Below are 23,795 nucleotides of genomic sequence, written 5' to 3' on the forward strand. Positions count from 1 at the left end.
CCCTGAGATAAATTCCTGGGGAAAGTTCTAGAAGAATGCATGGGCACAAATGATACCCTCCTGTAAGCTGTGTTAGCAGCCAGCAGCTGTGCCAGTCTGCCCAGTCACTCCCCCGTAAGTTGACATGAAATGCAGAAGCCTTCAACAAGCACCTACAAGGAAGGAGAAGGAAGCCAGAGGAGCTCAACCCTGTGTTGGTCGTATTTCAAGTAACTCAGAATTCCTGGACTGACCCTTGACCCTGAGCTTAGCTTGAAAACCTCAAAAGGAAGCTCCTTTTCCATACTTAGCCCCTCTGTTCAATTCCACATTAAAACGTTTTCCACGTGGCAGTATAAATTTCCTTGCTCTGTGTGTGGAACGACCCTAATCTGTTATATAATGTGTTGATTACCTTGTCAGGAGTCAACGTTCTTGCTATTTCTACTTGGCACTCAGCGGCCCTGCTTTAATTATGCCGAGACATTAACATTCTGGTACGGCCATTTCTCAGTGTTTCCGGACATCATGAAATGTGACAGGAAATCTATCTCCTCTCATGTATCTTGTCTACACATTGGTTTTCTGGTTCCTGAATCCCTTTATAGCAGGGTGTCTTGATACTTAATGGCCACCTATTTATAAATCTCTCTAGTAAATCAGGAACTTACTAGACTTGCTTTTCTATTTGGATGAACTTCTAAGTATTGCCCTTAAAACTTTCAGAACCCTAGATATATTTTTTAAAGCTTATAAGAGTAGGGGAGGGGCAGAGAAGGAGGAGAGAAAGAGAATCCCAAGCAGGCTGTGCACTGTTAGTGTACAGCCCCACACGGAGCCTGCACCCATGTACCATGAGATCATGACCTAAACTGAAATCAAGAGTTGAATGCTTAACTGACTTAGCCACCCAGGCACCCCAGAACCCTGGATACTTTACATTTAATGGTATTTTCATCATTAAAGGGCAAAGTTAAAAAGAAGACTTTAAGAGCAGGAATCCAGGGGTGTCTGGGTGGCTCAGTCAGTTAAGCGTATGACTTCGGCTCAAGTCATGATCTCACGGTTTGTGGGTTTGAGCATCGAGTAGGGCTCTGTGCTGTCAGCTAGCTTAGAGCCTGGGGCCTGTCTTCAGATTCTGTATCTCCCTCTCTCTCTGAACCTCCACTGCTCACGCTGTCTCTCTCTCTCTCTCTCTCAAAAATAAATAAAAGCATTAAAAAAAATTTTTTTAAAAAGCAGGAATCCAAATCACAGACTTAAATTCCAATTTTTTTTTGTTAAATGAAAATTATCATAAGAGGAAATAAGGAGCTAGAGAGAGCTATCCACAAGGACCATGCTACACGATATGAAAAGACAGTTGCTGACATTAAGATGCCTAAAGATATAATATGTGGTCACCCTAAAACATGCCCTTATTACTTAGAGAGTGACATGATATTCTGATTTACGTAATTAATGCCGAGTCAGGACTGGAAGGCAAGTCTTCCTTGGCCACAAATCCCATTCTAACAAGTAAGACTCAAGTTATGACTTATAAAAGATTCAGAGAGGAAGGAGCACTTGAGACGGACTTTGAGGAAAGGGTGATCTTCTCATGATGATTTCCTGCATGGTCAGTGAAAATATTTGGAGTTGGTGAACCCTTTGTGGGAGGAAGGCAGGGGTCAGGAGGCGAGCATTTAAGGAATGAGAAATTGCACCAGAGCATAGATAGTAATTGAAGATGCATTTTCCATGAAGTCTGAAGACAAAACATGAGGCAGGGTGGCAGTCTAAGTGGGTAAAAGGTAAAAGGAAGGTCTGTTGTTCATCTGTGTGGCCAACATATGTGGGCAGTGTATAAAGGACTCGTGGATATTGAAGGTTTTTGAGAGAGGAATAATTTAGGAAGAAAAGTCCCGGAGGAGGCAGGTTGGATAGACGGACGGGCTGGCTTTGACTAAGAGCACGGACAATACTTTCTCTGTCGTATGCACCGGGCAAACGAGAGCGGCAGGTGAGGATTCAGACAGTAACAGAATTGAAGGAGTTGGTGTTAAAAGCCTTCATCCTTTTGGAACATGAATCTTTCAAGTCATGCTCTAACCCTGAGGCGGGAGGATCCAGTTGGAAAGCGGCAAGTGAAGATGAATCTGGACATCTGGGGGCGGGGAAAGCAGAAGGAAGGGAGTGAGAGCTGAGGTGAGTCGAAGGCTTTCCCAGAAGCAGGGAGGGGACGCTGGAGATTAATCTTATTTCTCCAGCTCTGCTGAGAACCCCAGCGGGGAGGCGGGCGGGGGGCGGGGATGAAAGTAGACACCAAGCAGTCCCAGAAATTGAGAGGACAAAGGAGGGAGAAGCCAGAAGGACTGGGGGCGGAAGTGAGCATCACTGACCAGGCACACAGAACAGAAGCTGGAGAAGATGCACCAGGGGGGGAGGGGGGCAGGGAAGGCATCCGGAAAGTCGAGAGGCCTGGCAAAACCTCCTCTCAGCCATTGGGAATAGGGAAATGGTTCGATGAAAGGGGTGGGAAGTTGTTTCCAAAAGAGTTAAAGCTTTTGGTTTTTAACAAACATCATAAAAAGCCCCAAACCAGACGCTACATATACGTGCCTCTGTGTGTCCTTTTATCTGCTCCAGGAAAATACTCTTGCCTGTAAGTGTTCACACTCATATTCCTCCCAGAACAACTTGTTCGGGTGCTGGGCTATTAGCGATTATGGTTTCTGTGACCCAAAGGCAGAAACACTTCGTCTTGCTTCTTCCCTGGGCTTCTGTGTTCCTCCTTGCCGTCAACCCCTATTCACTAACGGCTCAGTTCCCCTTTCCAACCATCTGTTGAGTGCTCACCTTCTTACAGAAATTGTGTTCCCATTAGAAATTTAAAACTAAATAAGACAAGACTCTCTTTTCTCCAGAAGCTTATGGTCTGATTAATGCAGATGGGCAGGTAAGTGGACAATTTCAATATAACACATTAAACGCTACGCTAGGGGTCTGAGGCCAACAGGGGCCGCATGAGACAAGATCTGTGTTAAAACACTGAAGGAACTGCCACTTTACACGAGGTTCAGCAGGTTCTATAGTTTAGAACTCACCAGAGTTTCTAACATGTTCTGTGCACTGTGAATCTTCCCGTGTGTGCCTGGAAGAGATCTAGTATACAAAAGTTCCCCCAAACTCATTTGACCACAGAACATTTTTTCAATGGAACAACTCAGAAGCTTTGTACTCTGGGGGACATATCTTAAGAAGTGCTGATATAAAGTTCTTGCCCTACTGAAAAAAAAAAAGGATTTATATTTTCTCAGACTGGACAGATGGGGGTTTTCTCCAAGTCCATAAAGGACTTTTAAAGTTTATGTGTTTTTTAATCCTATAACAGAGTAAAGATGTGGACTAAGAAGGTTTTATCATTTTATTTTATTTTTTTAATGTTTCTTTTTGAGAGAGAGAGAGAGAGCCAGAGTGCCAGCTGGGGAAGGGCAGAGAGAGAGGGAGAGAGAGGCAGAGAGAGACAGGATCTGAAGCAGGCTCCAGGCTCTGAGCAATCAGTACAGAGCCTGATGTGAAACTCGAACCCACAAACAGCGAGATCATGACCTGAGACGAAGTTGGATGCTTAACCGACTGAGCCACCTAAGTGCCCCAGTTTTACCATTTTAATATGCTGATCATTAAGCTAGTCCTGGATGAAACCAAAATTCTCTCATTAACAGGCCATTTAACATTTTTTCCAAAAGAAATATTTAATGAACACAGTATTGAGTTGTTCCCTGAGCTTCTAATTAACAGACCACTTGAAGATCTTTATTAAAGAGAAAACTACTTCAGGCCAGGAGCTATTGCAGGACCTAATATACAAGCTGCAGTGACTGGGCATAATAAATGAAGAATTTAAACACATAAAGGCTAATGTTTGTGCTTCACCTTTACAGAACTCCTGACAATGACTCTCTGCTCTCTCCTGACACTTGGTTTTTAGGAAAAGCATTTTGGAGTGAATTGTTCCCTCTCCTCATTATTGTCCCTAGTGTACCGAGGTCCAAGGTAACTCCTGATTTCCTGCCCCCATTTAGTAATGTGCTGGGGAAAAACAGGTCAGGAAAACCATTTCATGACACATGCCCTTTCAAAATGTTTCTAAAACATTAAAAAACTTATGTGGGCGTCTTGTGATTGTAAAAGTAGCCATTTCATTAAGAAAGCCTCGTGCTAGTTAAATAAAGACTTAACTCTGACCCAATTTTTAAAGAATACTTCGCAGCAAAAATCAAGGCGCAAAATTATCCACATACTAAAGTGATGCTGACTATGAAATCTTGCGACATTCAGGACCTGGAAAAGATATTCTTTAGTCTCATTCTCGCTCTCCCTCTGTCTGGATTCAGTTAATTTAATAAATGCCAACTCTGTGCCAGGTGCTATGCTTTACTTGATGCGTTTCATTTGCTCTTCACCATAATCTCTTGAGGTGGGTACTAATAATATACCCATTTTACCTATGGAGAAAAGCGAGGCTCAGCAAGATCACATGACTAGTCTGAATTATGAAGGTGTAAGCGGTCGAGAACCCGCTCTCAAGAACTCTTAAGCGTTGCCCTGCACCTCCCTCTGCCCTGCACCTCGCTTTTGTCTCCACTGATCCACCATGAACTCTCATCCCCTGTAGGAGCCAAAGTTATTTTTTTTTTAATTTTGTTTTTAATGTTGGTTCATTTTCACCCGAGAGACAGAATGTGAGTGGGGGAGGGGCAGAGACAGAGAGAGAAATGCAGAATCCGAAACAGGCTCTGGGCTTTCTGAGCTGTCAGCACAAAGCCTCACGTGGGGCTTGAACTCCAGAACGGTGAGACCATGACCTGAGCCAAAGCCGGACGCTTAATCAACTAACTGAGCCAGGCAGCCACCCCCAAAGTTATTTATAAAATTGGACAACTGAGCATTAATAATAAAACTCTGGGAATTTTTAGAAATCTTGAGTTAGAGCTGAGCTCTCTTTTTTACCTAATTTCTACATGTTCAGCCAGGAAACGACTGGCGGGCGTGGGCCTGGTATAAAAATCATGGATTCTGAATTCAGAGAGCCCTGGATTTACCTCTCAGCTCTGCCAGCTTTGGTCTTACTGACCACCGTCCTGAATTCTCTACCTAAGCTCTCCTCCTCTGTTAAATGGGGCGACATTCCTTTCTTCCTAGGGTGCCAGAGCACCAGAGCACATTGTGTGCTTAGCATGTCTTCCATCCTAGAATGGGAAAGTGGAAAGTGTTCTACGCAAGTTCCAGTCTCTGTGGGCAGCTGTGACAGCATCACGCAGAATCCGTCCATACAGCTACTCTGCTAGAACGGCCTCGGGGACCTTGCTGCCATTGCCACCATTCCTTCAACAGAGCTCTATGTTCTAGTTTCCATCGGACATACGGCCACCTACAGAAACAGCAGGGGCTTATTAACGGAATCAGCCCACTGTCCTTAAAATGGCTGGGGAAGAACTACCAGGGGAAAGAAAGGTATGGAAGCATCCAGAGCGGAAGGCATCCGGGAAGGCACAGATCAGGTAACGTATAGGTATTAGGAATAAGAGAAAAGAAACATGCAGAGAGAGGCTAAAAGTTTAGACTCTGGCTCCCACGACTCATTCATGAAAGCAGGTTATACTAACTAGCAGTGCAAAGTAAGGGGTTATTATTATTTTGGATATGCAGCATAGATACTCAGACATATCTACCCAATGTTTCCACCTGTGAGAATTAGGACCAGGATGAAGCCAACTCAACTACAAGGCTTTCGAGCTAGGGAACAGGTACAAAATCATAGCCATGGACTCTCTTTGGGCTGGTCCCCCACTTCTCACACGTGACCTCACGCTTGGTGAGGACATGAAGCAGAGGCAGAGAAGGCCCCTGTCCGACAGTGCATTCAGCCCTGAGCTAGGGCGTTCACTTCTAGCAGAACATGACCTTGGGTCGGGTTAACTCTGCATTCTAGGACGGAGGACACTAAAAGGAAACACCTCACTTCCCTTGCAGGAAGGTGGTAAGAGTTAAATAACATAACAGAAGGTACCTATGCCCCCAAGGCACACTGGGGAGACTCACTTTATGCTGCAGCCCAAGAACAAGGCTTCCCCGGGATTGGATAGAAATGCTGAGCAGCTAAAGATACCTTCAGAGCTTCAGACCTGGATTAGACGTGGGTGAAACCCTGCTCTGCCACATACTGGCCTTAGAAAGTTTGCTCATTCATTTACTTTTCATTATTCTTTTCATTATTTATCTATATAGTCACTGACCACAAAGATAGCAAACTAAATTCACTGAACCAAATGTTCCTGATAATCTGCTTTGCATCTGGCACAGTGTTCAAGCCGCAGATACAGAAGTGAACAAGACTGAAAAGGTCCCTGTTCTCATAAAGGTTATATTTTATTTTTTTAATGTTTATTTATTGTTGACAGAGACAGGGCATGAGCAGAGGAGGGGCAGAGAGAGGGGGAAACAGAATCTGAAGCAGGCTCCAGGCTCTGAGCTGTCAGCACAGAGCCTGACCCGGGCGGGGCTCGAACCCTTGAGCTGTGAGATCTTGACTTGAACTCAAGTCAGACGCTCAACCAACTGGGCCACCCAGGCGCCTCTGGTTATATTTTAATGGGGAGTTGGACAGTGGACATTTTAAAAGCTTCCCAGAGGGTCAGCAAGTACTGTTTGAAAGCCAGAATCTGGAAGTCATCCCACAATCAGTGAGAGATTGCAAGCCGAGTCGCTGCTAGGATTTGGGTTCCAGATGAGAAAAGTAAGGAAGAAACAGATTCAAAAGAGTAAGAGCATGTCGTGGCACCTGGATGGCTCCGTTGGTTAAGCACCCGACTCTTGATTTCAGCTCAGGTCATGATCTTATGGTTTGTGAGTTTGAGCCCCACATCGGGCACTCAGCGCAAAGCCCACTAAAGATCGTCTTTCTTCCTCCTTCTCTGCCCCTCCCCTGCTTGCTCACGTTCTCCCTCAAAAATAAACATTTAAAAAGAAAGAGACTGTCATCCAACCACGAGAAAGAATGAAACCTTGCCATTTATAACAACACAGACCTTGAGAGCATTATGCTAAGAGAAATAAGAGAAAGGCAAATGCATGTGATCTCACCTATATGTGGAATCTAAAAAGGAAAAGGAAAGAAAGCCAAGCTCATAGATACAGAAGACAAATCAGTGGTTGCCAGAGGTGAGGGGTGAAAGGTGGGTGAAATGAATGAAGCGGGTCAAAGGTACAAACTTTCGGTTGTAAAAGAAATGTCATAGGGATGTCATGTGCAGCTTGGCGACTGTGGTTAACGACACCGTATTGCATATTTAACGGTTGCTAAGAGGGTAGATCTTAAAAGTTCTCATCACAAGAAAAAAATCTGTAGCTGTGTGGCTGATACGGGTTAGACTCACTGTGTTCGTTTCACAGTATAAGCAGACATTGAATCATTATACTGTACACCTGAAACGAATACATTGCCACATGTCAATTACATCTCACTTTTAAGAGTCCTAAGATTGCAAAGCCCACAAAGGGTAGCATTAGGATCTGAAACCAGAGAGACTCCTGGGTTACACTGCTCATCACCATGTTCTACTGTCTCCAAAATGATGAACAAAAGCCTTAAGATGCTGATGCTGGAAAGTGGGGACAGAGAAGCCTTCTCCGTGGAAGTGAGGTTTCAAGCCATGACTGACTTAAGAAGAGTCTAGGCGGGGGAAACGAGGTGTGCAACCACCCACGGCAGGAGGGAGTGGTGGTGTCCAGCTGAGCACCTGACTTCAGCTCAGGTCATGATTTGGAGGTTCTCAAGTTTGAGCCCCGCATGAGGCTCTGCTGACAGTTCAGAGCCTGGAGCCTGCTTCAGATCCTCTGTCTCCTTCTCTCTCTACCCCTCCTGTACTTTTTTTCTCTTTCTCTTTCTCTCTCTCAAAAATAACTAAAAATTGTGAGGAGAGAGAAAAGGAGGACTCGTATATATAAATAAGCTGAAGTCCTTCTCTTTCATAGCAGGGAATACTACTCAAGTTCATGAATCAAGAAACAGAGGTGGAAATACAATATTTAAAACTGAAGTGGACCATGTCCCCAAATCAGGAAGAAAGCCATCAGAAAAAGATGCTGAATCAGAGTTTGAATTCAGGGGGAGGGAATCGTGAGGGCAGCTGACTTTTCATTTGCTCTCTTCTCTGAAACATTGTCTGTACCATATTTCCACCTGCATATGTTCCCTAAGTCCACTGTAGTTTCCTGCCTTACTTATGCATGCCTGTGGTGGCCATCAGATGGCTCTCTCTCACTCCCTGAGGAGCTGGGACCTGCTAAAAACTAGGGGCTACCTTCAAGCATGTGTCCAGAGCTTTCTAGTGGTGAGCTGTACCGTTTCCTCATGGGCTTTGGGGCCAGATCCATGACTAGTTCTTTCCAAGCCGGTAAGCACTTCCCTGCCCCCACTGGATCCACATCCAGTTTTCCTTCTGTGGTCGGGGAGGGACTGGGCGGCCACTGGGAGGGGATGAAAATCAGCCAAAGAGGAAAAGGGTGAGTTGCCCAGCCGGATCCTTATTGCCCGGGGGGCTTGCTCCCATTCCACGGGAGTCAGGGACAAGCAGGGACTCCCCCTGAAGAAGCCAGCAGGTTCCTACACACCCCGTGGGTGTGTGAGTAGAGGGGGGGGGCAGGGTGGAGTGGGGAGGGGGGGCAGGGTGGAGTGGGGAGGGTGGGGTCCTGAGCAGGGATTAGAGTCCAGGTGGCCTGAGCTGAACCCTCCACAGACCAGATCAGCAGGGCCTTGCCTGTATTGTCTTTTCTATGTCCAATCGACAGAAGGACTCTGTTGTTCTCCCTTTTATGAGACAGTGAGACTGCACAGCTGTTAGCTGCTTACATATCTGTATCTTGATCTCTTATCTTTTGTCATCTCCTCAAGGGCAGGATCTGAGCCTCATTCATCTTTATATCCCCTGCACAGAGCGCGTATCTAAGAAATGTTGGTTGAATAAAGGAGCCAATAAATGAGTAAGTAAATGAAAGCCAAATGAGTAAATAAAATGCTTATTATATCCCCCACCTTTTAAGAAACATTCGCAAAACGGAGTACGGAGTATAACAAAACTTGCATTGCTTTCTGGTGCATCCTTGAGTATGTGAATCCCGTACATGTCTGCTCATGTGTGTGTGTTACCGTAACCATTCACCAGAGTTAAATAATTGATACTGGGTAGTAATTTAAGCCTTTGGGATCCCTAAGAGGCAAAGAGGCTTGCCTACCTCCAGGACTAACATATCAAAGAGCAAAGTCAATGATACTGGCAATGTCAGATGACATTTATGGGAAGATGGGCTCACTCAGAAATGTCTGCAATTGGCTAGGCAATAAGGTTAGAGTAGGAGTCTAGACTAGGACGGAGTAGCGACTTGGCACCAGACTCATCACCCAGCTTCCCCTACTACCCAGGAGGTGAGCCAAGTATGTGTTTTATCAGGTGATCAAAGTATGAAGGAGTTAAGAAGGGGGTACCTACAATAACACTGTCTATTTAATTGGCATGAAAATAATAGAAGTTGCACCCACGAGACTGTGGTGAAACCTGTATGTTTATATTCTTCTAGAGGTATCATAAATTGGCTCAACCCCTTCTAGAAGTCGGTAAGTCCCAGAGGCAGTCCTGCCCTGATAAGCACAATTTCGTCTCGCCTAGCAATGGAAAAGAACTTTATAAAAATTTTAAAGATCTTGGATTAATCATTGTGAACATTTAACTATGCCCTGGGGGGTATTCCAATGGACTGAAAGTAACCAGGAATCACTGTGTTGGGGAGGGCGTACCAGATTTCTACAGCAGAAAGTTATGGGAGGATCAAGTTATGATTCTGTCCGGAGGGTTATAACTAAGAGAATCCTGAGCCATGAACATTTGTGAAGAAGGCTTTGTAAGGACTTAGGTCCGATTCAGCCTTCCCCTGTACTTAAAGGGGAAGGTGCCGGCTTCTCCGTAGGAAAGGGCGCACATTAAGGAGGGACAACTCCTGCCGCGCCCAATCGGGAGAGGCCGGCTGATACCTTTGACCTTTCAAGGGGCGGGCCTAGTCACACCCTATGTGGGGGTCCTGGGCCCATTGATTGGTCAATACTCCGAATGTTGTGATTGGCTCCCACAACTGCCAGTATTGATGGGGGGGTAGGGATTGGAGCGCTGTGCCTGTGTCATCATTTCCTGTAACTCCCCTTCCCAAACTCATAAAAGGCCTACCCTGCCTTTGTCGGGGGCTCGCTTTCCACGTGGCCAGCGGGTCAGTGGAGTCTGTGAACCTGAGCTTAAGCAGCTGGTAATAAAGCCCTTTGCTTTTGCAGGTGTGACTCGGTCTCCCTGACAGTCTCTGGTCTTTTTTTGGGGGGCGATATTACAAACTTGGGCACAACAGTTTCACTGTTCTTCCCGGTTTACACCTTTCCCCGAGGGAATCTGGACTTTGGGTTAATTCCTAGTTAATACGGGTGATCAACTGATTGATCCATTCATTTAACAGCTTTTTTTTTTTTTTTTTGAGCTCCCATTGTGGGGATCATTTGTTTGAAGGAAGGGACCTTTCTTATCTTTCTTTGAGACCATTCTTGCTCAGAGTGTGGATTTGCTGCGGGGTGAAAAAACCCCAGATTTTCCCATACTGGTTTGGTATCTGGGTTGTAGGTGACAGAATTTATTGCTTCTGCAAAGCTTCCTTAAGTTTAGGAGTTGAAGTTAAACTTCGAAGACTCTAGTTTTCTTTTATCTTCCTCTTGCAGGAAAGATCCCTTTGCCTTCTCCTCACTGGATTGGTACCCTTGTAAGTAAATTCTCTCTGTCTGGGTTGGCTTTCATTTTTTACAGAGCTTCCCTACCCTGGGCTAAGATCACGCTTTCAAGGGGCACCTGGGTGGCGTGGTCAAATGAACATCTGAGTTCAACTCAGGTCATGATCTCCTGGGTAGTGAGTTCGAAGCCTGCATCAGCTTGCTGCTGTCTGCCTGTCAGCGCAGAGCCTGCTTCGGATCCTCTGTGGCCCCCTCTCTGCTCGTCTCTGGCTCACGTCCTCCCCCTCCCCCAAAATATATATAAAGGTAAAGCTTTAGGTTGTTGACCTTAAATCCTCAACATAAAACCACACTCAACTGATTTCACCTTTTCAAAGTAAGTTAGTATTATCAAGTATAATAAAGTAATTAGTATTCTCACGGGCACACGTGTATAGAGTGTGTGTTAGAGAGAGAGAGAGACTTCGGGTTTCAAATTAAAGGTTAGCTGGTGAACCTGGACTATTTACGTATTCCCAGTCTTGTCTATTCTCAGGGAAGCTAAGAAATCAGCAAGCGAACCCTCTAGGCGGCCATTATTCCGAGACACAGAAAGCTGAGAGAACTTGTATAGAATAGAACTCCTGTGAGGCTCGGATACAGTGTAGCGGGGTGGGGGGGTGGGCTGTCAGTTTGCACAGAAGAAAAATAACACATCGGCCAGTTGAAAATAAACAGAAATTCACTAACCCAGCCCAGAAACAAGGTGAACAAAGGGTTTTGCTGGCCGCACTGTACCTTGGTTGGCATGGGCTTCTTGAAGGTGATTTCAGCTTGCATCCAAACACCCCTAGGAGACTCCAGCACTGACCAAATTTTCTCTTGAACTACATGGTTCTCTTCAAAGATGTAAACTGCCAGGGTGTCACTCATTTTTAAAAACCCATAGATGGCATAATAAAAACGTAGACAATACTGCGAATTTCCTGGCAGGGAGGGACCATAGAGCCTTCCAATGTAGCCAGGCTGAGATGTAAACTTCGTGTTGGCCAGCAAGTAATACCCTGCAAAAGGGACAGAACATCCACAAAATCAGCACTGAAAAGTTTACATAATCTAGCCCAGATTACCAAGTGGGAAAATTTGGCTAAAATAGTAACATTTGCCAACAGAGGCTATTTCCAGAGGCTTAAAATTTTTTTCAGTGTTTATTTTTTGTGTGTGTGTGTGTGGGGAAAGAGACAGATTGTGAGCAGGGGAGCAGCAAAGAGCAAGGACTCCCTTGCCCTTGCAGGCTCCAGGCTCTGAGCTGTCAGCACAGAGCCCGATGCAGGGCTCGAACTCCCAGACCATGGAGATCACAACCCTAGCTGAAGTCGGATGCTTAACCTACTGAGCTGCCCAGGCGCCTCTCTTTCTCTCTTCATGTGTCCGTGTGAGCAAAGGCCCCATGAGGACACAGTGAGAAGGTGCCGTCTAACTACAAGGCAGAAAGTGAGGTCTCACCAGAAACCAACCCTGACAGCATCTGGATCTAGGAGTTTCTGCCGTCAGACCTGTGAGGAAATACATTTCTGCTGTTTGGGTCACGCAGTCTGTGCTACTTTGTTGGGCCACCTGAGCAGATCGGTATGGGGGGGCCATCCACAGCCACAGCAATGTTTTTGTAACCTGAATTTAATTCTACTCTTCTCTTCCTTAAAATCTTTCAATGGTTTCTCATTTCCTTTATAAAAAAACTCCCAAATGCTCACTCTGGCTTGCTACACCATGGTCTACCTCTTGGTTTTCCTCCACTCTCCTGCCCTCAGTGCAGCCACACTAACCTTCCAACTGCTCAGGGTGTCCAGTTCTTCCCAGGACTTTCAGATGCTGTTCCCTCTGCCTGGATTCCTCCACTCTACTGGCTAATACCCTCTCCCCTCAGAAAAGCCTTCCCAGGATCTCCTACCAAAATTAGGTTCTCTCTCCGAATCTCTCTCAGAGCCCACTCTTCATTTCTTCCACAGCACGTACCTTATATGGAAATTTGTGTATATATTTGTCTAACATTTCTCTTGCCCGTTGAAATGACTGTTAGGAAAGAATACACAATGACAGGTATAAAACTGTGAGGTCCCCTTTTCAAGGCCCTTTCTGGGTCCTGTACAAGTAAGGTGCTCTGAAATATAAGTTTCACCAGTGTATTCACACCCCCAGTGCCCAGTGTATAAACAGCCATTGAATAAATGAATTAGACACCAACCCTTGAAAACAAGCTCTTGGCACCCATCTCTACGGGAGTGGGCTTCACAGGGGATGCTATCCAAGTGATTAGGGAGGTAATCCTTATACACGGGAGTTCAAACTCGTTTCCTAGAGTTCCTTGTAGACAGAACCATCAAATGCCCTGCCCCCGGACATCTTCCAACAGCTCTTTTAGCTTCTCTTGCTCTACAATGTATTTTTCATTGAGTACATTACACACAACATATAATTAACAGTTTAAACATTTTAAAACCTACACTTCGTGGCATTTAGTGCATTCACCAACGATGGGCAGTCACCACCACTGCACATTGTTATCACCCCAAAAGGAAACTCTATACCCATTAAACAGAAACTTCCCATCCCCTGTCCTCAGCCCCTGGCCGCTACTAATCTGCTTTCTGTCTCTATGGATTTGCCTATTCTGGATGTTTCATATACTTGGAATCTAATAGCTTTAAGAAATAGCTTTTTAAAGGTGCTTCTTCATAGGGGCGCCTGGGTGACCCAACCAGTTAAGCATCCAACTTTTGATTTCGGCTCAGGTCATGATCTCTCGGTTTGTGGGACGAAGCCCTCCATCGGGCTCTGAGCTGACAGTGCGGTAGCCTACTTGAGCTTCTGTTTCTCTCTGTCTTTGCCCTTCCCCTGCTCCTGCTCCCGCTCTCTCTCTTTCTTTCTTTTTCTCAAAATAAATGCACTAAAAACATAAATAAATAAAGGTACCTCCCCATGTGAAAGGAAGAAAAAGATAATTTCCAAAGGTTTGACTATTTAAGCAGCTGGCAAATTGCATTCCAAGTTTTAGAAAGAGGCCGAACACAAGACACAAGGTTACCAATTGTGTTTGCTTTTTTGCAGCTGCCCGGTTTTGTGTAAGTTGCCATCCTGATGGGCGTGGAGAGAGGACGGTGCTGGAGCAGGAATACTAGCCCAGCCCCCGAGCCCCCACGGCCACAGACCCCCGATTTACCGTTGCCCGATGTGTGGTCTCCGGCCCGATACAGGTTTGGTTTTACTTTCACCCGGGTCCAGCCTGGACCTTCTTTATCTTGATAAAAGTTGCAGAGATCTTCCTCGAAATCGCAGCTGGCTTCTGTGGCACTGAAAGGAAGTTCTGAATAAAGGAGAACCAAAGTTAAAGAGCCAGACTCTAGGGTCTCAAGGGACTGCATCAACAGGTTGACAAATGTATGCACATTCGTGCCAGGGGAGACGGAATACAGAAAACACGCAACAATATTTTTGCCCTAATGATATGCTGGCAGGTGAGCATCAAGCTAACATGTCAGCACAACAGCAAGATTGTTCTCTTCCTCCCTAAAGGGATGGAGGGAAGGAGCTCTGTTCATTTTCTCTATAAAAAATAAAGAAGTACCAGGCTTCAAAAGACACTTCCTTTCATAATGTAAAGACTGGGAGCAATCATTCACATACTTCTTCACAATTTAAAATTCATTCATACAAAATTAAAGAGGAAGAAAAGGGTAAAGATTTTGAGGAATTCTTAATTTTTGTCAAGACAGGTATTTTAGAAATCGTATTTTTCCAGAAATAATTTTCCTTTGTTGATTCATCTGTGTTACCAGCACAGATCATTGTTGATAATTGACATTGGTAGTAGGCGCTGATGTGCTGGAGGAAAATCATTGCTCAGTATAAATCATGCTGTTCAAACAGTCACACCAATTTCATCTCACAAACTGCTATTATTTTGGCTTTTGCTCAGTTCTGGTATCATTTACCCTAGTATATAAATACCACCTCATTTCAGCCTGCCTGGAAGAATGAAACTAACGATTTCGGCTCTTTGGTGAATAGTGATTGTAAATTTCACCATTCAGATTGTCTGAATCCAGAAGGGATGTGACTGCCACACTTTGGGACACACTCAATGTAGCCAACTGGGATCCTGTTCTGCATGCTGACATACACTGGTCTAAGCGATTCAGGCCACAGAAAGAGGGCACCATTTTGAATAAGTGGGAAATTACCTCTAGAGAAACATCTGAATTCTGGGAGCAGTGACTTAATGAAACAGGGAGCTGTTTATAGACCAGCGCTAACTATATTCCCAATTCCTCAATTTCCAAAGCAAGAGAGTTTGGCCCAGATTAAATGGGATGAAAAAGGCATGTCAACCAAATATGACAAGAATACCGAGATTCACGCTTGGTCCAGGAATATAGCATATAAATGTCAGCACTGAGAGGCACCTGGGTGGCTCAGTCAGTTCAGTGTCCAACTTCAGCTCAGGTCATGATCTTGTGGTTCATGGGTTCGAGCCTTATAATGGGCTTGCTGCTGTCAGCACAGAGCCTGCTTTGGATCTTCTGTCCCCCTCTCTTTGCCCCTCTTCCACTTATGTTCTCTCTCTCTCTCTCCCCGTACCTCTCTTTCTTTCAAAAATAAACAAACATTAAAAAAAAAAAAGACAGCATTGGGACAACTGGTGAAATTAGTATGTGGATTACAGGTTAGTTGATATTATTGTATCAGTGCCAAATTTCCTGAACTTGTTATTAATGTTTATTTATTTATTTTTGAGAGAGAGAGAGAGAGAGAGAGAGAGAGAGAACAAGCAGGGGAGGGACAGAAAGAGATGGAGACAGAATCCCAAGCATAGTCCACACCTGGAGCTCAAACCCATGAACCACAAGATCATGACCTCAGCTGAAATCAAGAGCCAGAGGCTTATCTGACTGAACCATCCAGATGCCCCTAAATTTCCTGAACTTTATAATTATCTGGCAGCATGCTGGAAAATGTATTGGGTTTTAGAAAACACATACTGAAGTATTTTAAGGGTGCATAATGTTTGCAACTTACTCTTTTCATGGTCAATAAAACAAATGTGGTAAAACATTAATTTGTAGATCTGGGTGAAGAGTACCTGAAAGTTCTTTATAGTATTCTTCCAAATTAAAAAAATGTTTTAATGTTAATTTTTAAGAGAGAAAGAGAGAGTGTGAGCGTGGGAGGGGCAGACAGAGAGGGAGACACAGAATCCGAAGCAGGCTCCTGGGCTCGAACTCATGAACTGTGAGATCATGACCAGAGCTCAAGTTGTACACATAATTGACTGAGCCACCCAGGTGCCCCACTACTTGCAAATTTTATCTGAGTTTAAAATGAGACTAAAATAAAGTTTTAAAAACATAAAATTAAAAACAAAAGTGACCAAGGTCACATTTTGAAAAAAAAGATTAGGAACAAAATGCTCCTATATACTTGGATCCCGACTGTATGTCAGGAGACACGCCCCGGCAGGCGTGCAAGGCAAGCAGCCTGAGGAGCCGGAGAGGAGATCGGGAAGGAAAGGGCGTTCTCCGTGCTCTAGGATGGGCGGGTTTGCCCACACACTGCTGGGCCTGGCTCTGTGAACGTCAGGGAGTGTCTTTAAGCCAGGAAGATAAAGTCTATGAAAAATGATGTCACACAGACAAGGATCCTTTGACACCAGCCCCCATGCAGATCTGAGAATAGGGGAGACCCCATATTGGTCTCCAGTGTTAGTTACCCCTCCGCCACCTGGTAATGAAAAAGTAGATGGAAAGGCCCAATCTACACATGGCCGTCTAGCTCAGAAAACGGTGTAGCACTCCCCCAAGCCGCACAAAAGAGAACATCAGGTCGGTGAAATCACTCATTAGGAATATAGCCCAAGGAATACACCCTTGGACGACCGCAAGAGAATCATAACCCATTTATTAGTGTGCATGAGAGGCAAGTGGTGGTATTAAAACTTAAAAGTAATCACGGATCAGTTCACTCCATGGTGACACTGAGTCACCCAGAAGAGAGGTTTCTGAGAATGTGATTATATTCCCTTGCTAAATACCTAGTCCTAGAAATGGATTTGTCTGGGGTCCTGAGAAGGTCTGATAGAAAATCTCAAAAGCATAACTGAAAGCTTACATCTTTTTCACCCAGAACATTGCTTCTGCTAGGAGACAGTATCTAATTCCTGAAGACAGGGCCAGAGGGCCTGTTGATGACCCAAAATGAGCTCACCAGAATCTGGGGTGGATGGAAAGCCTTTGCTTAAGGCTTGTTTCAGAGCATATGATCGGAATGGCCATCACAGTTGAGTGTTAGTGACCTATTTTGAAGTATAGGGAGGAATCACAGGTAGCTGGAAGCCCTTGAATACCAGGTGATCAGAGGAAGAGAAGAGAAGAGAAAAGAAGGAAAAGAAAAGAAGGAAGGTAGGGAAGGAAGGAAGTCCCCTTGAACAAGGTACCAAAAAGCATCACGATGTAAGATTCGGTTAATTACTTGCTTTCTGGCATTTTTAGAAATGCATGGCTGTGAAGACACGCTCGTCAGGTGAAGGCGCTGCTATGTGAGCCGAGTCGTGGGCAGCAGGTCTCATCCTTTCCCTGCCCCATGAAGTTCATGGACACAGACTCGGTCTCAGCCCCAGATCTCTAAGAGCTCATCAGCAGCCTTCTAGATCATTAGCCCCTGCAGTGCTGGAGGGACTTGGGGTGCAGCGTGGTCTGGAGGCTGCTAAACGTGCACAGTCATTTTATTTTAGCAGCAGCCGGCCCGAGAGCGCGTGGAGATGGCTCAGAGCTGGCTTGGAGACAGAGTGAGTGGGACCTGGCACCAGACTGGGCAGTCCTGACCAGGCTGTGGAGATGCTTGAGGTCTGAGCTGAGGCAACTGCACCTGTAACCAAGGCAACCAGGAGCCTGGAGCCAGGTTTCCAATCAGATACCAAGTGAGCAGGGTGTTGTTGGTGCATGGGCTGGCGGACATTCTTTGAAGGCCACATCCATGAGTGGCAGGACCGTCCCAGCCCTGGAGCCGGGGGCAGTCGGGGACCCCAGGGAGGAGATTGGGCATATGTAAGGCAGAGCAGAGGGAGCTCTCGGTCTGGGGTTGGGCATTGAGAGAGGGTCCCTAGGAGTGGATGGAGTCCCCTCTTCACCATTCAATGATTTACAGCCTAAGAGGAGAGCTTATTCCTACCTTCTAGATGCTAGGCCAAACAGGGAGGTGGATGGGGAGGTTGTGGGAGGAAGGGGCGTGGAGAGGGATGTGCCCTAACTCAACTAGGGGGCACGGGGAGTTCTCGTGTCCTTTGGCAGCATCCTGGGGGAGTATCTGGGGAGCGACATGGCTCTGATGTTTAACACCGATGACTCTGTGATGGGTCCTGGGTCGGGGAGACTGGATTAACTCTAAGCCCAACCAGATGGTGGGAATGAGATGCTTCATATGTTGAAATAATTCCTGTCTCAGCCTACCAGGGGAGAACGGGGTAAGAAAATGCTAGATCCAGCTGGGAAAAGCAGAGGCAACAAGTCTGGAGCTAACCAAGATAAGGGAAAAATTGTTGGCACCTGTTTTGGAACAGAAGGGCATAAGCTATTTGTGAAATGTAAGATGAAGTCTGAAAACTGGAGGCCTCAGCTTCTAAGACTCAGAATCTGGCCCACAGCTGCTGAAGGAAAGGCATAAAGCAGCTCAGATCACCTATTCACCAAGCCGGTGCCCTTCGCTGGTTCTCCAGTTTCAATCTGACTCCCTTGTCACCAGGGAGTGGATGCCAGCATTTTGAAAATTAAATAAGTAACAGGAAGCCTCATGGCCAAGCATTTTCCGTGTCCCATCCTCTGCTCGGGCCTTCACGGACATTAACCTCTCATCTCCCCAACTGTGTAGAACAGGTGCTTCTACCCTTGTCCTATACATGTGGAACCAGAATCTCTAGAAAGGTTAATCAACATGCCCAAGGTCACACAGTTTGTAAGTGGCAGAGTAGGGACACGAATCCAAAGTCCTGGCTCTGCAACATAACATTGTGATCATGCAATTAAACCATTTTAAAGAAAGTCACTAGATTGGGAAGTCCCTGAGACCAAACGGAGCCTTGGCTAACCTAATTAGGTGAAAATGTGAGTCACCTGAGGTCCCTAGGGAGGAGGGGGTCTTTATGTGGGCTGACTTTTACAGACTGAAGGGGCCATTGGCCCTTTTAACAAATAGTCCTTATTTTGCTGAAATTTCTCTTTTCACCAACCAGTGGGAACAGGCTCACATACACTCTGTATCTTTTTAAAAAAAATTTGATATTTATTTTTGAGAACGTGAGCTGCAGGGGGACAGAGAGAGGGAGACACAGAATCCGAAGCAGGCTTCAGGCTCTGAGCTGTCAGCACAGAGCCCGAAGTGGGGCTCAAACTCGACAATCGTGAGACCATGACCTGAGCTGAGGTCGGATGCTTAACCAACAGAGCCACTCAGGCACCCCAATTCTGTATTTTTTTTAAAAGGGAGACTGTTTCCAAATATTACTTCTAAGATGCTTCAGTAGATATTGTCACCTCCCACCTGCCTCTTCTCTCCACCCTCTACCCCTTGTAGATATTGAATTAATAACACCTCTTCTTCCATATGTATGACTTGGAAATATAAAAGTTCAATGTAAATGCCTCATGACAAAGAGGAAACTTTCTAAAAGCAACTATAAGAGGCTATGAAACTACTATTAACATCACTGAAATATTAGCTGATGAGATTAGGGAACAGTCAGATTTAGAGAAGTAAAACAGTGTTGGTGTCTGTGTTCTGTCCAATTTTAGAGACTCTTTTAATCTTTGATTATAGTTTGGATTCAATCATTTTAATGAAAATATGTAAATATGTAAACCCTGTCTAGCTCTATCTGTTTCCCTAACTCTCCTCCCCTCCTTTTAAAATTAGAATTCATAAAAAAAAAAAAAAGGCATTTGGTTTTAGCACATTAGAATGTTTCTCTCTAATTCTGGAAAAACACTTCAGCTCAAGCAGAAAATATTATCTCTCTCAGTCTCCCTGCTGGTAGAATATATCTGAGACCATATGCAATTAGACACCAACTCTTAGCTTAAGTGAAAGTCAGACTACAAAGGCCATGTTCAAGAATGTACTTCCCATGCTCCCAAACTCAGAATAAGGGTTCATTAATAAGACAGGACACCTGCTGTCTCCCTGGGGCCTCTCCAAAAACAATTTACTGAAAGGTAAGGTCCACTGCATTTCTCTGGGCTATCGTGAATATAGTGTCATCCTTCTTACGTTAGAGCATCTGCTTGCTAACTTACTTTGAATCAATTTGTCTACCTAGTTCCCCAGAAAGTAAGAATTTCCTCTCTTTTCCAAACACCAAGTTTATGGAAATTACAAAATTGGTCATCAGAAAAGAATCTGCAGACTTACTTAGAAAGAGAAGTTAAATTAAGTAGGTAATATTTAGCCAAAAGCAAATTGTATCCAACACCAACATCTTTAAACATGAAGACATTTACAGGTTTGGGGTACATAAAATTGGGAAGGGTTTTTATAATTCTACTCCACAGAATTTGAGGGGTTTTTTTCCACTTAGTCGGCCACCTGTATATGGATCTAAGACATCCTTTAAAGAGAAATATTGGGGGGGGGCACACCTGATGGCTCAGTCAGTTAAGCGTTCGATTTTGGCTCAACTCATAATTGCATGGTTCATGAGTTCGAACCTTGCGTCAGGCTCTGTGCTGACAGCTTGGAGTCTGGAGTCTACTTCAGATTCTGGGTCTCCCTCTCTCTCTCTCCCTCTCCTGCTCACACTCTGTCTCTCTCTCTCAAAAATAAACAAACATTTAAAAAAATTTTTAAGAGAAAGATGGGGAGGAAATGTGTTCGTATTCTTTGATTTTCATTACCTAGTAGGTAGGGACGACATTCCTTGACGCCTTACAACTGACTGCCCTGTGGAGTCCAAAAAAGTAGATTCACCCTGTGGGGGAGGGGGGGGGACACTAACGTAGCAGAAAAATGACTATTCAGAAAAATAATTTTTGAAAAGAGGAGCCTGCAGGAGAGGTGAGGAAATGAGAATTAATTCCAGTCCTGAGCATAGGTATCTATCGGGAAAATTCCACATGTAAGGAGGAAGAAAAAGAGAACGCCTACCTGTCTGATTCTGGCAGTGAACAGGAGAGAAAGAAATATCATCCAGGGCAACATACCCTCCTTTAGGACCATTGAAAGCAACTTCAAAAATAACCTGCAGAGGAAAATGGCATATTGTTACAGGCTTACATAGTTTCTGGCAGGCTTTAGAGCTCTTAACTGTGATTTAAAATGATGTGTCAGTCAAGCCTGGTGATGGCAAGTAATAAGTACTTCGGAATCAGGTTCCTAAATCTAGGGCAGCTCGTCTTGATCCCCAGCCTCTTATAGGGAGAGAGAATCCTAACCCCTAAGTTGTGTTTTATTGGTGGACTTTTCCCCTCCCTTGAATATATATCCCTCTCTGATAGAACCACTGAATTGACGATTTGTATTATGACCTTGAATTAAAGAAACAACAGGCTTCTTGCAGAAGGCAGGCTCGGTTCTCCAGATGCCCTTCACAGAGGACTAAGCTCCCCCACAACGCCTTCCCCTTCACACATGAAATTCTATGTGCAGGTTCTGGACAAAGATGCAGAATGAGAGATGAGTACCTGTCAGCTAAGGCAAAATCGGGCCCCAAAATCTTAAAAATTCCAAATTTTAAAAAATTTTATGAGGGAGAGAAAGCACGCACATGCACGCACATGAGTGGGGTAGGGGCAGAAGGAAAGACAGAATCTCAAGGAGGCTCCATGCTCAGCAGGGAGCCCAATGTGGGGCTCAAACCCATGACCCTGAGATCACAAATCTGAGCAGAAACCAAGAGTCAGATGTTCAACAGACGGAGCCACCCAGGTGGCCCAGGTCCCAAATTCTAGGTATGGATGTTAGCATTTCAGCAAGTCCAGGCACGTCCAGGTGGTGGGAGAGAACATGAGGTTGTTAACAGGTTCAACGCTTCCATTTTCCTCCCTTCCCTGCCACCAACTTCTACTCTGAGGTCCCTCAGCTACTTCCTGCCTGTGACCACGGGGATCAGGGGTGGTGCGTACAGCACGGCACTCAAAGGTGAGCACTGCGGGGGAGGCAGGGAGAACGCCCCACTGGGCAGTCCGCTCTGGCGAAATAACACGAGAAGATGAGGGGTTTGCGGGGCTTGAAATTCCAGGGCCTCAGGGATCGCAACAGACACGCAGTCATGCGGCCAAGCAACTCACTGTGGGCTAGACTTGACCCCTAGGCTTCTAGTTTTCAATCTCTTCTAAAGAAAAGAGTGTCTTGGAGGCAGACAGACCAGAGTTCAAACCCCATTTCTGTCACTTACTATCTGGGTGACCTTGAATATGTTGCTACCTCTTTCAAGGGCTTTCTTCTGTTATTCATAAAGTAAGTGTAATACCTGCTACCTTGTAGGGCTGTGGAGCGTGAATGAGATGAGGTAGTTAAGGCCCCTGGTGTGGAGTCAGGTGCATACGGAGCTCTGTACTCAATTCATGTCTATTTCTCCAGGTTGACCAACCTGCTCTTTAACTCATATTCAGGTTTGAGCCGCATTAGCCACTAATTAACTCAAGCACGTTCCTTCCCTCCTCCAGGTCTGAGTTTCTCCAGTTTTGAAAGAAAGAATGTGGATACAATGGTCCCTGGAAGCCTGTCGCTGGCAAAGGTCCAGGGGAGGCTGAGAACAAAGGGGACAGACATGGACCAGTGGGAAGGGACAATGGAGTCCACACACACAGCACAGGTCCATGGCATTTCATTTTCAGGGTGCTCGCTGAGAAAGTGAAAGACAGAGCTCAATCTTCCTGGTGGAGTGAGAATATTTCTGATCAGCATTTGCAGATCAGGACCCATGTCCCAACACGCTCTTTCCTGTTCAGAAAGGGGGTCTCGTGTGCTTGTTTTCCTTTCTAAGGTCCATTTGAGAAGATGACGTTAAATTCACTGATTTCTGCAGAGTAAGTTTCTTTTGCTGGCAATTACCAAGAGCAAACAGTGGCAGCCTGAGTCAGACCCGCTGCAGCAAAATCACACACGTGTGAACCAAAAGGGCACATACTCAAGTGCCACAGTGTCCAGAACTGTGACTTTTCAAGTACTGATGGAAAAGAAAATTCAGCAAAGTCTCTCACTCACACAAATGCTGCTCAGGGAGTTTATGGCTGGATGGAAAGAGTTTGCGAAGAAACCCTCATCCCTGTGTGTGTGTGACTCATTTGACTTTAAGAGAAGGAAAATTTCTGAAACAGTATGTGCATTTCTTTTCCTCCTTAGAATCCAAACGCAGAAAATTTTCCACTGGGTTGTGAGAGCAGATCAAGGCCTTGTCTGACTCTGGGATTGGAAATAGTGCACCTCCTGCAAAGGGTGCTGGGTTCTCTCTGAAGGGGGATAAGAGGGGAACTGAAAGGGGGTAAAGGGGAGTGGCAGGCATGTCTTCAGCAGATAGAACATGTCACAAACCAGTCCAGTCCTAACGGTCCCTGAGGCTCACATCGGGTGGGCAGATGGCCCCACTGAGAAGCATGCAGAGAATAGTCCACTTCTGCACTTTAAAGGGAACTAGGGAAGATACTAGAACAAGCACAGAGCTAAGAAGGGGATATTTGCAAACCTGTGGTGACTAAGACTCTAGGTCCAGCTCCAAACCTGGAAACACAATGCTGCACTCACGGATTCTAGGGGGTCCTGGGGCGGGGGTAGGGGCCCCTCACACAGGGCTGGGCCTCTTTCTTCAGCTCTAGGTCAGATAGCGGTCCAGAATTTTCCTAAGTGCCAGGCACTCACCAGCTGTGTGACCCAGATAAAAAATATCAAACTGCTCAGACTCTTTCTTTTTCTCCTTACCAATAATTTGGGGAAATTCTATCTACTCTGGATTGTTTCAAGTACTGGAACTACATAAACTGAGATGTGTACG

The 23,795-nt window shown here is 45.3% G+C and overlaps 1 protein-coding gene and 1 long non-coding RNA gene across 3 annotated transcripts in view; one reads left to right on the plus strand and one right to left on the minus strand.

Annotated features, from left to right (window-relative positions):
• MAMDC2 (MAM domain containing 2) overlaps positions 1 to 23,795 on the minus strand; it is a 152,936-nt gene that overhangs the window by 42,619 nt on the left and 86,522 nt on the right. For both annotated transcript variants that reach the window (XM_029920793.1, XM_029920794.1), the window contains exons 7-9: positions 20,951 to 21,044; positions 13,983 to 14,126; positions 11,561 to 11,826 (exon numbers count right to left, since the gene is read on the minus strand). In XM_029920793.1, coding sequence (XP_029776653.1) covers positions 11,561 to 11,826; positions 13,983 to 14,126; positions 20,951 to 21,044 — 504 coding nt within the window. The remainder of the gene's footprint in view (positions 1 to 11,560; positions 11,827 to 13,982; positions 14,127 to 20,950; positions 21,045 to 23,795) is intronic.
• LOC115276711 lies at positions 8,957 to 14,403 on the plus strand. The gene is made up of 3 exons (XR_003902056.1): positions 8,957 to 9,006; positions 10,775 to 10,815; positions 13,871 to 14,403. It is a non-coding gene; the product is annotated as an uncharacterized LOC115276711 (long non-coding RNA).

Source organism: Suricata suricatta, chromosome 13 (genome assembly GCF_006229205.1).
Source record: "Suricata suricatta isolate VVHF042 chromosome 13, meerkat_22Aug2017_6uvM2_HiC, whole genome shotgun sequence".
NCBI classification, from domain to species: domain Eukaryota; kingdom Metazoa; phylum Chordata; class Mammalia; order Carnivora; family Herpestidae; genus Suricata; species Suricata suricatta.